We start from the raw sequence: 14,642 nt of genomic DNA, 5'->3' as shown, positions 1-14,642 counted from the left end.
CATTCCTTCACATAAAACATGGGCACATGGGCTTTCACCTTCCAGGGATGCTTGACATAAAACATTCTCTCTCTCTCTCTCTCTCTCTCTCTCTCTCTCTCTCTCTCTCTCTCTCTCTATATATATATATATATATATATATATTATATGTCCTATATTTTTCCTAAACTGATTTGTTTTGACATGTGGTGAAGGAAAACATACTGTTTTGTATCTGAAGAAATACAAATAGCACAAATGGTGTGAGTAATGGGACCATGTCAACAAAATACGAACCTGTTGCATGTTCACTTTTGTGGGTGGATATTAAATACTTCTTATTTGAGTTGATGTGTGTTTAGTATGAGAATGACTTCTCGCTCTTGCTCTCTCTGCAGTTTCTGTGCCCTTCCTACTTATTTGGAATACCTACGGTCTCTGTTTATTGCATAGGCAATTTATTCTGGTCGGAAAGGGTTTTCTGTTTTAATGTTAACTTTACGTCTGTACCCTCCTTGTATTTATCTGTTTATGGTGTTGAACTGTCAATTTTATATTTGTACCCTTTATGTACTTATTTTGTTTTGTGTCAGCACTAGAAAAAGGGCTTCTTTTAAAATTTGTCGGAAATATCCTATGGATGACACAAAATAAACCATTCATTCATCTTGAGGATATTTAACAGGTTTATTAAGACATAATAAATTCAAAGCCCCCACACACACGATCCACCTTCATATGTGTTTTTAGCAGCTGCATTGTAAAGCATTCCCTTGGAACATGCTTATTAAAAATCTGTATTATGTATGAAGTTACTGTTCACCTACATGTTGTCATTATTTTCTGTGTGCTTGAATGATAACTAAAAAACAGATTTGGACATGGAAACAACACAGTGGTCAATTTCTCCCAGTAGAGATGAGAATGGCGTTACCACCTACTGACCAACAGGGGCGGTGGTTTACTAACGGATCAGGACAGGAAGCGCAAGGGATTATGGGACTTTTAGTTCTCAGTGGATGACGGTTGGCTTGATAAGACCGCGAAGAACAAAACAAGACACTTACCACCGAAAATAAAATATCAGCCTCGAATTCAGCTTAAATAATAGCTGCGCATGCTTTGAGTCCGGAAAAATTCAGGTGGATTCAGTCGTCGTACGAAGAAAAGCGGCTTACTTTTGGTGAAAACTAAACAGGAAGTTGTTAGCGTTGTGGGACGTGTAGTTCCGCTTGTAGGCCACTGGGCTTGATAACAACGCATAGAATAAAGAAACAACAATAAATTAACCTAAACTTCATACAAGGACCGTGCTTTTAGTCTTGGTGCTGAAGTAAACATGCCCGGGTTCACCTGCTGTGTCCCTGGCTGCTACAACAACTCGCACCGGGACCGGGACCTTCGCTTCTACACATTTCCTAAAGACACCACGCTGAGGGAGCTGTGGCTGAGGAACATCTCCCGGGCCGGGGTCAGCGGCTGCTTCAGCACCTTTCAGCCCACAACAGGACACCGAGTCTGCAGCGTGCATTTCGCCGGCGGGAGGAAGACATACAGTATCCGAGTACCGTCCCTCTTTCCTCTGCGGGGGGTCAATGAGCGCAGGAGTCGGCGCGGCAGAGGGAGGAAAGTGTCCACGGCGGTTCCTGCCCCTGCTGCTGCTGCAACCTCCGGGATTGTCATCGCCAGTGTAGTGGATAGTACGGCAGAAGGAGCCGAGGGCAACGCAGGCGGCGAGGCGAGCGATGACAGTATCACCGTGGTTCAGATAGGCCAAAACGGGGAGTACCTGGGCACAGCGAGGCTGCCTGCCCAGTCAGAGGGGACTTGTTACACCACCGCCGATGTATCCGTCGAGCTAGTTGCCGACGACCCATCGGTCGAAACCGCGTCCACTGTGCACCAGCCGCCCGTGCAGTACGTCAGTGTGACCAGCAGCCCGCTGGACCACTCGTACTCGCTGACCACCGGCACCACGTCTGCCGAGCTGCTGCGGAAACTAAACGAGCAGCGGGACATCATCGCACTGATGGAGGTGAAGATGAAGGAGATGAAGGCGACCATCCGCCAGCTCCGGGTGACCGAGGCCAAGCTACAAGAGGAGGTGCGGGAGCGGGACCGGCTGCTGTACGGAAACTCGGTAGCTTTTAGCGTCCGGAAGAAAATCTGATGGGCGAACACCGCCGGAGACGACCCGTTACAGAGACTCCAGCTGACCGAGATTCGAGGGGTTTGAATACGCCAGATCCAGACCTATTTTGTAACTACGAACGATGACAATTTATTTTCAACAAGTAGAGTTGCTTTTTCGTAGGCCAGAGGTAAAAAGTTGGCTGGCTAGTTTATGTAGCTTATATCAATAACACCATGGCTAATTACTTAGAAAGGTGCAGTCCTCTATTGGCCTGAAGCCCGAACAAGGTCAATAATACATTTTATTCATTCAACTGGGACTCATAGTTTGCACAGACTGACATTTAGTCATCCTTACACATTTATAACCGGATTGGTGGTGAGGAAGATGTTCGAAACTGCCTAGTTGCATAGATGTTTTTTTTCTTTTACGATTTTGTATTGCCTTATGAATTTAAATTAGGAGGTCGATGCAAGAAACATCTCACAATAGATTTGCGGAGGTAAAGGATGCCAAGATGATGCATCTATAGGATTCTTTTTGTAAACAAAACACTATTCTTGGCACACTTGTCCAGTTACCTTTAAAGGCACCCGTAAGTTAATTTTTTTTTTGACATTTGTGTAACAGAAAAGACTTAAAGGAATTCCTTAAAACTTGAAGGGGCACTCAAAGGATGTAATCTTATTGATGTTTCTTGAACACATGCATTAAGTTACATTTGCTCAGACTTTTTTTATGATCTTAAACTAAAAAGGTCCTCAAGATACCTTATGCAACTTTAACATGTATGCCTGCCCCTGAGGTTGATTAATGTGTGTGATGTTTCTCCACACAGAAGTTTAGCGGCTGCATTTCTCTGTCTTGTTCATGAGTGTTTTATGCACAGGATGTGACATACATTTCTGATTTTTGAACTTGGACTGACAGCAATGCTCTGCTCTCATTTTGAAGTAAATTTCATTTTGAAATAGTGCTGATTCAGGCTGAATAATTTGTCAATTCATGAATTGTTTCCAGTGCGATTGTGTCCAGTCTCACAGAAGTAAGTAGTGCATCACAAGATCCTGATGTATTTTTATTACTTTTACCTTCAAGTTGAGAATGTTTTAGCTCTCCCCCTGGGTCGCCGAAGTCACCTCTCAGTTGCTGTTGTTTGTTTTTTTAAGAAAGAAGAGAAAATGTTGAATTTCCAGTTACTTGCATTAGAGCTATTTTTTATTAGCTGTGTTGTGGAAAAGTATAAAAAAGTACAACTATAAAGACTTGTGATGGAAACGAACCATGAACTCAAATCTCAACGTTGCTGCCCTGTTTCCTACGCCTGTTAGGTGACCACGGTAAAGTCTCGCTCAATAGTTTCTCTGTCAGTGTTAAAGGAGCGCCCTGACGAAGATATTGCCTCATTAAGATGAATGTGATAAATGTGTGAAGTGTGCAGACCATCAACTTAGCTGTTTCTTCTTTCTGATCTTGAGAATATGACTTGTTCTTGGAGTGACTTGTTGAGAAACAACACAAGGCACTGATACCAGTTAAGGTTTTAGTGATTGTAAGTTAGGGTTAACTTACAATAGAAGATTAAATGATTAATTGGTTCAGAAATAAAATGTTAAAAAATAATGAAACATGGCCAATACAACATACCAGAGGATAGATAGATGTCCTCAGATTGCTTCCTTTGGTTAACAGTTGAAAAGCAAAACGGAAGTTTTTTAAACAGCAAATTGTTACATTTGAAAAGTGAGCAATTTTTACTTCATCAACCACATACGGCAGTCAATTGTTTGTCAAACAATTTATGGATTTGATCATCCTGACTTATAATTTAAGAACTATTGTTTCAGTTAGTGTACCACTACAGTGTATGGTTTAAATGATTGTTTACTTGAAGTGTTCATAGGTTGATAGCAGATTTGACTTAAAATAGAAACAAGTTGTGAAATGTGTCTGATGTTGCAGCATGATTTTCTCCCTCTAGATGGCAGTGGCATAAAAGCTTGAAGAGCGGGAGGTTTAGCTCCTGTCTATATGGCCTAATATGCATTATCTGTCTGCGTGTGCGTGCGTGTGTATGTGTGTGTGTAAGCAGCTTGGATGGTCATTTGCTTAATTGGTGATCATATTAAAGCAGTGAAATGTTGTCTTAAGCAGTGAAATGTTGTCTTATACCGTAATGCAGTTACTCAACCCAAACTTCAAATGTGTCATTTTCAACACCTGCTGTCATAATGTGTCACAACAGAGAGAGAGAGAGAGAGAGAAAGAGGGATGACGATGGACAGAGAGCATTGGATAGAGCGAGGATCTAATCTCTGGATTTTTTCTTTTTTTTTTTTACTCCCAGCAGTGTTGCATAATACCTTAATCCAGTGCTGTCGATCAAATTTACACAGCTCTATACTCCTTTTCTATGGCTGCTGTTACCTCAGTAGCTTTACATTCAGGCCAAACAACAGCTTCTCATGTCCAATTGTCTCATCATTTGAGAGTAATTATGTAATGTGAATTAAGTAAAACAATGTAAGCACTAAGTGATCCAGAGACATCCAGCGTCTGACATCAGACTATATACCCAGTTTAGGTTATATAAATTCTCTTAAGGGCTTTTGTTACAAAATATATAATAATAAATAAATTACAAAATTTTCTGGGCACAAAGACAGTATTGGTTTTATATTGCAGTTTAAAAATGCTGGACAAGGGGCATTGTGCAGCATTTTTTCTAATATGTGATGTGCTACACATGTCTTGCAATTATCTATATCAGATACAGTATATGTCTGTTAAACTGTACACCTAAAGCTTTTAGTGGCTGTTTTTTTTTTTTTGAGAACACTGCATGACTCTTGAGCAGTAATGGACATCCTCGGACAGCATGGAGTCCGCAGGTTTTCTTTCTATTCAGAGTCTGCCAGGTGAATCTTGACATTGTCTGCTGTAATAACGTTCAGACTAGGACTTACCTTTTTGATTCTTGAGCTTTTTGGTTTGCAAGGATAGTAAAAGAGATGTCATTTTTTTTCTTTACCCATACCAACATTCATATCTATAGGGCTCCGTGTCATGCACTTTTGAACCATGTAGAATACCATGAACTGATGCGCTTGAATGGTTGTTGTATCTATCCTGGTCAATATGTCATACTAAATCACTAAAATTAATTAAACTTACAGGTCGTTTTAGGCTTGGGCCTTACTTATCCTTTTATCAGATTTTTACTGAATTGAATTACAATTTTGCAAGTTGCAGTATTAGTATTTAATTTAGACAGTTCTTGTGCAGCTGCTTGTGTGTATAGTCTTTGCCTTCTTTTATTAAATAAATAAAGTAATAGTGACATGTAAAAAATAAAATGTTAGGGTATTGGTTTCAAAACATTTCAAGAATTACTCAGACCTTGGGAACTCAGATAGTGCCTACAGAAAATCTTTCTTTACAATAACATTGTTATTATAGATAACACTTTTTTGAGCGTAAAAACTGCACTGTGGTCCAAGACAAAATATGAGTGGAGTTATCTGACAACAGTGGTGAAGTTATACATGTGGGCTGCATAATTTGAAATTCAAAAAGCATACTTAACTAGTAAACTCAAGTGTCAGAAGCAGAACAGGTTATATTTTCAACTACTTGTGCAAACCACCAGGTAAGCCAACCTTTAGTCAGAGATTTGAGCGAGTTCTTTGTTGCTAGAAGGTCAATTAATAGATCACCTCACACATCTGAATGTATCTGACACACACCTGACAACCTGACACGTTTAATGCTTCAGCTGAAGTAAAAATACGATAAAGAATGGATCATGTAGTTTAGACCAACAAAGACAGTACATTTGCCAAATGTATGTGGACACTTTAGCCCCAAGAGCATTAGTGTGGTTGGCCACAGATGTTAGGCAATAAGGCCAGGCTCACAGTTGGTGCTCCAGTGCATCTGATTGGCGGTGGATAGAGTTGAGCTCAAGGTTCTGTAAAGATCAGTCAGATTCTTCCACACAAAACTTAGAAATCTATTTCTTTATAAGACTCATTTTGGGTATTTAAAATTAAAACAAGAAAAAATTTGACACAAAGTTGGAAGCACACTGTTATTAAAAATATTACTGTACACTGCAGCATTAGGATTGACCTTAATTGGAACAACTGTAAGGGCCCAAACAATGTAAAACAGACCTATACTATCCCTCAATAGTACACTGAATTGTAAGGACAGGGTGTCACACAGGATCCTCCCAGGCATCCTAAGTATAGGGTTGCAACAACATGTGACAATAACAAAAGTCCTGAGAGCTGAAATATCTCAGAAAATTTTGGAATGACTCCAACATACGGTCTTGTTTCACAGAAACATCCCATCCAACTTGATTGATCCTGAGCACATCTGTAGAGTAAGAATGTAAAAAAGCAGATATTTTTAATAAACTCACAACTGGAATTGCTCCCAAAGTTGTTCCCATTGATGTATTGATTCACAACAGCTTCAGATAGGAACAGATTATTCTGCAGTTAATGGTTGTTTCAAGCTGCAGATTAACAAAGGGTTACCATGTCTCCTGTGTCAGTTGATGTGAACCAGGATTTATACTAATGCACAGAGTGTGAGCCATCTGGGGGGCGTAGCATGGGATTTGGAGGCTGTGAGAAAGAGAAGGGGGATGTAAAACAGATGCTCTAGTAAGAGAAAAGTTGGAAATAAGTTAAAGGGTTTACAATCACCCATCTAAAACAGGATCTCCATGTGTAATTTGCTGCTGTCCATTCTTTAGTTCAGACTATGTACCACATACAGCGCTTTTTCAATAACCCCTCATGACCCAGCCATGGATGATTATCACATGGGTTGCTGATATTCTCAGAGGGCGCTTCGCATCTGTGTTGGACTCCCAGGTGAGCTGGATTCTCTTATCCTCAGTGGGACGTCATCCATCTGTTCCCATGAAAAAGAAAAACCTCCTGACACTTCTGATCATGTTTTCTTCTACTGTCAAACTCCTTGTTCAATAGTAAAATCAGGTTTTTGCAGCAGGTAAATGTGTGTGAACAAGGCAGAGATGGTGCTAAATCATGATATATGTAGACCTATAATATATGAATGTTGCAAATAAATGTTCTAAATACTGAAGACCGGAAATGAGAACACTCTAATCCATCCAGTGTGCTGTCATTGGTCTGATGCCTCCAAGCTCTCTTTGCACACACACACACACACACACACACACACACACACACACACACACACACACACACACACACACACACCACACACACACACACACACACACACACACACACAGCATCCTCTTACTCTCTGCGAGCATCGGTCCCTTTCCCTGTTAATCCAGCCGGCTTGTGCCTCTGTGCATTGCTGTACTTTTGCAATTTGATGAATTCCCAATGGATGGGAGAACACATCACATTTTAAAGCAGTAACTTGGGACTCTTTGGACTTACCGCCAGTGGGAGCTTCACATCAGAGCCTCTGGTTCAAAGGTGGAACTCAGCTCCACGACACTTGTGGAACAAATGATGAAGTCCCAACGAGGCAAGGCAACCATGCTGCTGTCCATCGCTCTCTGCCTCAGTAAGGATATTTCTTTAATTGTTGTCTGAATGTGCTGTTAACTGTGTGCATTTAAGTCTTCTAGAAACAGTTTGTGCTGAGTTCACTCTTGTCTGTCCTATGTTGTGCACTCTTACTGGTTTTTACAGTTTTCCTCATGTGTCTGTCTGTGCACTTGAAACTCAGGTTGATCAGAGGAATTCCAGCAGGGTTGATGAAAAAGCAGTTACAGTAAGATAGCTGAAAAAGGATACCATTTAGCTTGTTCTGAAATTGAGGCGCGGTAGGCTATACAAATGCACTTACCTTAATGAAATGCTCACTGTCCCCTCATGTTCACATTTTCTCTCTCTCTCTCTCTCTCTCTACTGGTTGTGTGTGTACATACATTTGCTGTAGCCTACAACTTCACGTATTTAGGTGTGTATTCTATTGTTTTTGAGGGTATTTAGCGTTTGGGTTTTATGAATGAAACTCTTTTTTTACAAAGGATTTTCTAAAGAGAATTAGACACTGTTTTGCCGTCAAATCATGCTAAGAATTTATAAAATAATTACAATAATGCATATTTTTTTTAAAGTAAATATATGATTTTAAAAATGAAATTGACTTTCAGGTTTAGTGCTACTTGTGGTTGCTAAGGTTGACTTGGCTCTGTTTTTTAAACTATGTGGCTAAAAGTATGTGGACACTTTCCCCTGTCTACTTAGCTCTGTTTCTGTTTTTCGTGATTTGAAAGCTTTGGACTCAACTTACAATTAAGAGAAATATATCAATGCTTCAGAAATAGCGTGCTTCCAACCAAAAACAGTTTGGGGGAGGCAAAGAGAGTGTAAAGCAAGCACACACAGACAATGTTTACATGTACTGGATGAAAAGACACAGATGTTAGATGAAAGATCTGCACAGTGATAGCCACCAATAAATTCTGCCAATAGTTTGGATTCATAAAGAAATGAATATGCATGGTATTGGACTGAGGTGTAATATTCACAGTTGTAGCCACAGACTTTGGCCACGTAGTGCACTTTACCTTTGATCCTGGAATAGCGCATCCAAGGCTGCTGACAACTGGATGTGTCCACAGATGTCTCCAGGGCCAACAACAAAGCCACTGTCCTTTTCACAGGAGATCTGATTGACAACTCAAACACAATGATTCTGCTTATGCACAAATGTCCTCTATTCTTTATGTTTAAATATTCTGGTCAAAGCTTTATAAGCACATTTTCAATATTTCAGTAACACAACTCAAATTGGGCTCAGAGGGACGTGTTATGTATGAGCTGATCATTGCAATCAGACAGCTCACACAAGGTTTTGTAGTCCCACACTGAATTAGGCTTTGAGGTTGCATAATCCCTCCAGATGAATGGAATACAACATATTTCTGTATTTGTTTGATCCAGCTAAGCAACAGATGTATCATGTCTCTATTAACATAACTAAGATGAAATCCCTGACCCAAAGAATCTAGTGATTGTATTTGTCTTTATTTGTTTGCTGTCCAAACTACATGCCATCTTGGACAATGTCTCGCACCCACTCCATGGCTTGCTGCTCAATCACAGGAGCACTTTCAGTGATAGACTCATTCTCCCAAAATGCACCACAGAGCGCCACAGGAAGTCATTCCTGCCTGTGGCCATCAAACTTTATAACTCCTCCCTCTAAGTGTCTGACACACAGACACTCAGAGAGGTTGAAACTGGACAATATTATCTGTTTTGTGCAATAACACTTGCTTGTAATGTGTGCAATACTCAACTGCTACTATTATTATTATTATTATTACTTTTCACCATTGCAACACCTTAATTATGTTATTTATGTAAATACTGTATCATAATATTCCTTTAACTGTAAATATCCAGACTCCTTATATTTCTTTATTTCTTTATTTATATTTCTTATCTGAGCAACTGTAACACAGAGTTTCCCTTCGGGGATCAATAAAGTATTTCTGATTCTGATTCTGATTCTGTCTCTCATCCCTAACTCATCCCCATGTACACATTCATTTATGTATACTTGTTTATACCCAAATTAGTATATAATAGTATTTAAATATACTTTTCTCTTGTCTATTCCTCTCCACTAGGCCTAGCCCCTATGTGTTTCGGAGCTGCAATTTCTGTTTCATGTAATTCCATCTACAAGAGTTTTGCTCAGTGTTTACTCACACTTGGAGACAGTTTGGTCGAAACACAAAAGGACCAGAGCACACAGGACATTGATGCAATCTGCAGGTGTGTGTTTGCCCATCAACTTGGTAACCATCCTGTAACGCCTTGTCTGTCTTCATACAACTACCCCCTACATGGTTAAAGTTATAATCCTTATAGCTGCTCAAATGATTAGTCGTTTTAGCCCTGCTAGTAGCAAGGCGCTAGGGATGCTAGTGTCAGGCAGTCTACCACTTTTAATGAAATTTTGCACCGACATTGCTGATTCCCACTCATTTTAGTGATGCCCTGACTTTTCCTCAGCAATAAGTTTGACATTTGGATTTTACAACTATTGCTCATCCTCTCAGCTGTACATTCTGTTTTGTGCTAATTAGCGAATGTCGCTGTAGCATGCTTACATGCTAAACTAAAATGATAGACATGGTAAACATTATACCTACTAAACATGCTTAGCATTGGCATTGTAAGCATGTTAGCATGCTGACTAGAGTTTATTCCTGGCAATACAAATCCAAACTATTTCGCATTTCCCAAGAAATCCAATACAGGGAAAATGGGAAACAGTAGTTACGTTCTTGGCGTAAAACTAATAGGCTGATAAGTACAAAATATATGTTTCACTACAGAAATACATATGTTTTTTACATAAATCCTTTGGAATATCCAAATGTGTTAAATAAACTAAGGCTAAAAAGGAAACGTTTATAACTCAATAAAGTAATTCAACACCAGACTGGAAAGTCTGTTTCTGTTGGACGTGGTCAGAATGATGCTTAATTGCACCTGTAACCACACCCAACACTGGGATGAAGGGTCAAACATCTCAAGGTCTTTAGTAGTGTTTTGTTTAGGTGTTACCCATCATCACTGTAATAATGTACCATACCTGTATCTCAGGTTGCTTTCCCACCAGAGCAGTATAGGCCATTTTAATTGAATCCCGGAGCGTTTCGTTAGATAGTCCAGTTCGTGTGGGGTGGTGTGAAAGCTCATTTGATCTCTGGTGTGGACCGAACAACCGAATTCCACTCCGTTTAAAAAAACAGGGGGTCTAAGTGCTTTGGAGTTTGCTTCACTTTAGGTAAGAATGCAATCCGACCCAACTATAGGAAGTGAACCAAAAACAGTGCATTTACTAGCCTGTAATTTCAACCTTGCACACAATTGATGGACTTATACATGATTCAAGGGATGATAACTTTCAAATCCATAACTTATAATGAACACACGTTTCTCGTCGTCTGTGTAACAACACAACTCTCTCTGTCATCATAGCCGGCCTCGTCATTCACTCGTTGTCAAGTTATTTGCCTTCTTATAAAATATTAGAAACACTAAAGCAAACCACAAAAAAACAAAATGTTATAAATTTAATGTTGCTCCATTACTGCTGAGACCAGAGGCGTCAGAGTGGGAGGGGAAAGGTGACTGAGAACACAGGGCCCTCATGTAAGGAGGGCTCAAAAAGATGCTGTGGATGTGGGGAGGGGGCCAATAGAGAATGCCATTTTACAGGGCCCAGAATTGTATGCTACACACCTAACTGAGACCAGAAGTGTCCGCCAGTTCACTCAGATTTTCATTTTTTTATAATGTTTAGCATGTTTGACAAAGTGCAGTGTGAAGGCAAACCGACCCAAATGAAAAATGCAACAATATTGCAACTTCACCCCATATCGCACCAAGTCTTTTCAAACTATATGCCTAGGTGTGAATGCAACCTTCCCTTAATTACGCTGACATCTCCTCATGTCCTGGTTCCTTGAAGGTCCTGGAATGCTTTCCATGTTTGTGCCAACTCAGCCTTGGTCGGCTGCCCTGGAGATGCAGCAGCCGTCTGGGAGTCTTTAAGACAAGAGTCCAGGAAGACACAGTTCTCTGGAAACCTCTATGACATGTGTGCCAGCCGCACCACCTTCCCACCCAGCACTGTGCCTACACCCCAGAGCCCTCCCACCTCTGACCAGACCAACCAGGAAACACTGAAAGGGCAAACAAACCAGCACAGTCCCACCTTCAGCACACTGATGTTCCCTGTATGCAGCACGTTACTACTGCTGCTCAGGAGTTAGTTAACCCATCTAAGTCTTTTAATCAGACAGGTCGTCAGTGTCCTCCTCCCCCCCATATGATCCAAACACATGAGGGAGAACACTATTCACGCTCAATCAGGCTCATCATGATTACATATTGGTCCTAAAATAAGGAGTTAAATACTGGATCAAAATGAAACATTTGGTTCAGTGTTTCTTACCTAGAGCATTTAGGCATTAAATAAATAATGTTGAGATCATCACATACCTTGCAAGTTACTTTCATATTTAAATGAAGCACACTGGTAGCTGTCAACTAAACTGTGTGGATGATTGATTGTGATTCAATTCATATTTTGTGCTTTTGTTTGGTCTTATTTTAGAGGTTGGAGTAAGAAACAGTTAATGTAGGGAGAGAAGAAAAAGACAACTCACTGAGATCACTTATCCAAAAGACAAATCTCAGAAAATTTGAGCAAACATGTGTTGTAAAGACTTTTTTTTATCACTACTGTGTCCGTAATACTGCATGAAATTGTTTTTCAGGACAAAAGAGATTTTAAGGGATGCCAGGTGTTCAGATGAGCTTGTGATCCAATCAGGTGTGATCCAGAGTAGAGAATTCTTACAGGGTGTGCATCTGTGTTTGTGTGCAGTTTAATTTATCACCTTGTTTGACCAGTTTAACATCACACAATTTCAAATAAGATTTCTGTGTGGGAGCATCACACAATTGCATTGCAAATAGTGTGTGCATGATTTTGCAAAATGACATCACTTGTTTACACTGTCATTTCATTGGCCCCCTTGCAGTGGTTTTCCGTTGCTTCTTTAATATGTTGCTTTTTCTTTTCTGAACTGTTATGTGCACTAATGTTTCACTTCAATCAATTTAATAACTTTATGCATCCCCTGTTTGGCAATTAAAATGATACGTAACAGAGCACACACACAATAAAACACATGGGAATTAATACAAAATAATACAAAATAATCACAAAGTACAAGTGCAAGGGCATCCTATTAAAGAGGGAGAAATTGTTCTCCAAGTTCCATCCTTTTAACATTAACGGTTGCTGTAATGTTATTTAATGTTGTACAACTTTTCATTGATAATGAGCTGTTATGAAATCATCAACTGCATTTTATTCACTGTTTTTCACATTACCAATGTATTTACTGTATTATATTCTGTTTTTTGTTATTTGCAGTATTTTATTTTCTCACAGCAGTTCAGAGTGGTACATGCCTCTTTGTTTCACTTTGATTTTTAACCCAACAAAAAACCTTAAATTAAAAGAATGCTGACAAACACAATGCAGTTATTTTTCTTTCCGCAACTGTTGCTTTTAATGGGTTTTTGTGTCAGGTGTGTGTGTGTGTGTGTGTAATCTTAATACTCTTAAACTGTTTCATAACAGCAGAATGATGAGCAGATTAATCTTATTCGTCTACAGCGTAGCAGGTTGCATCTCGAAACCCTTGAAAACAGTCTTTGTGCCTTCAGAGCATGGAGCATAAATACTCTGACTGGAAAGTGAATGATGATCGGTTGTGTGGCGTATCGCTGTGTCAGCATTGTCATGAAGTAAGACTTGATTGAACATGACGAGGCCAGGTATGGCATTCAAAGGTCAGAGGTGATAACTTCATAACTTCATTTCTGCAGCATGTGGAATTTAAGAAGTTATTGCTGCGGTCACTGAAACCTTAGGTGGACATCCTGCTTTATATTCTGCATAAAGGCTCATGTGTTACACTGATTAAATGCCACCATGCAGCCTCTGTAACCCAAAGTTTACAGGTTTAATGGCTGATTTAAATAGTGCTGCTTCATGCAGTTTGACAGCTTTTGACAGCTTTATACAGTTGATTCCAGTTGCAGTTTGTACACATCTGCAGTACCTGATTACATTTTTGATCTGAAATTAGACTCTATGGCTTTGTCTGCTTTCTGCAACAAACTACATGTTTAAAACCCAGATTATAACCCTGATTTAGTCATGACGACAAAACGTGGCAGGTCACCATGGCCATTCAAATCTGTCGCTGTCGTTCCCGCCAGACTTGGTCAGAGCTTTAATGAATACATATTGACCAGGAATGGTTTTTACATACAAAATATGAACAAATAAAAAGGTGTTACTATACCGGTAGTTTGAGAAGGAATCTAATGGTAGTGTGCCTGTGCAGAACTGTCAACATCTGCAAACATCAGTTGTGTCTATTATCACAGTCAGTTAGTACTTAATAGAAACAGTAGCTGTTTATCTACACTTTTCTAAAGATAATGATAATAACAATAATAACAATAATTATACATTATCATTAAAGACCAGGCATCTAAGTTACTTCATTCCATTCAAGATTTTTTTGTTTAATTATTATTATTATTATTATTATTATTATTATTATTATTATTATTATTATTATTATTATTATTGTTATTATTATTATTATTATTATTATGTATGTTTTTCCTATTGCATTTGGTCTGCCAAAAATCAAATTGTATGTTGCTCTGGATTTCCTTTCTGTCAGGTCTTATATTTGTTCAATCTTCTTTTTGATAATCCATTATTTCAACACATTCTTTAATAATGACATCTAGTGATCATCATCATCTTGAACAACTTAATTAAAAAATGATGAGGCCTTTTGAAATAAAGTGAAATCCTGAGATATTTCTGAAAACAGCGCATGCCTGGAGGGTAAACTAACTAGATCTTCGAACTGTCCCCAGAA

The 14,642-nt window shown here is 39.3% G+C and overlaps 2 protein-coding genes across 2 annotated transcripts; both read left to right on the top strand.

Annotated features, from left to right (window-relative positions):
* Window positions 1–933: 933 nt before the first annotated feature.
* Window positions 934–4,256, top strand: thap11 (THAP domain containing 11). Its single transcript, XM_032518033.1, has one exon. The coding sequence runs from the start codon at window positions 1,319–1,321 to the stop codon at window positions 2,147–2,149; it is 831 nt and encodes a 276-aa protein (XP_032373924.1). The 5' UTR covers window positions 934–1,318; the 3' UTR covers window positions 2,150–4,256.
* A 3,172-nt stretch (window positions 4,257–7,428) lies between these two features.
* nrn1lb (neuritin 1-like b) lies at window positions 7,429–13,693 on the top strand. Its single transcript, XM_032519101.1, has 3 exons — window positions 7,429–7,696; window positions 9,777–9,924; window positions 11,633–13,693. Exons 1-3 carry the CDS (start codon window positions 7,639–7,641, stop codon window positions 11,934–11,936), a joined length of 510 nt encoding a protein of 169 aa, XP_032374992.1. The 5' UTR covers window positions 7,429–7,638; the 3' UTR covers window positions 11,937–13,693.
* Window positions 13,694–14,642: the final 949 nt, after the last annotated feature.

This window comes from Etheostoma spectabile, chromosome 1 (assembly GCF_008692095.1).
Source record: "Etheostoma spectabile isolate EspeVRDwgs_2016 chromosome 1, UIUC_Espe_1.0, whole genome shotgun sequence".
NCBI classification, from domain to species: domain Eukaryota; kingdom Metazoa; phylum Chordata; class Actinopteri; order Perciformes; family Percidae; genus Etheostoma; species Etheostoma spectabile.
Note: the sequence above shows the minus strand (reverse complement) of the source record. Positions and strands in the feature narration are given on the sequence as shown.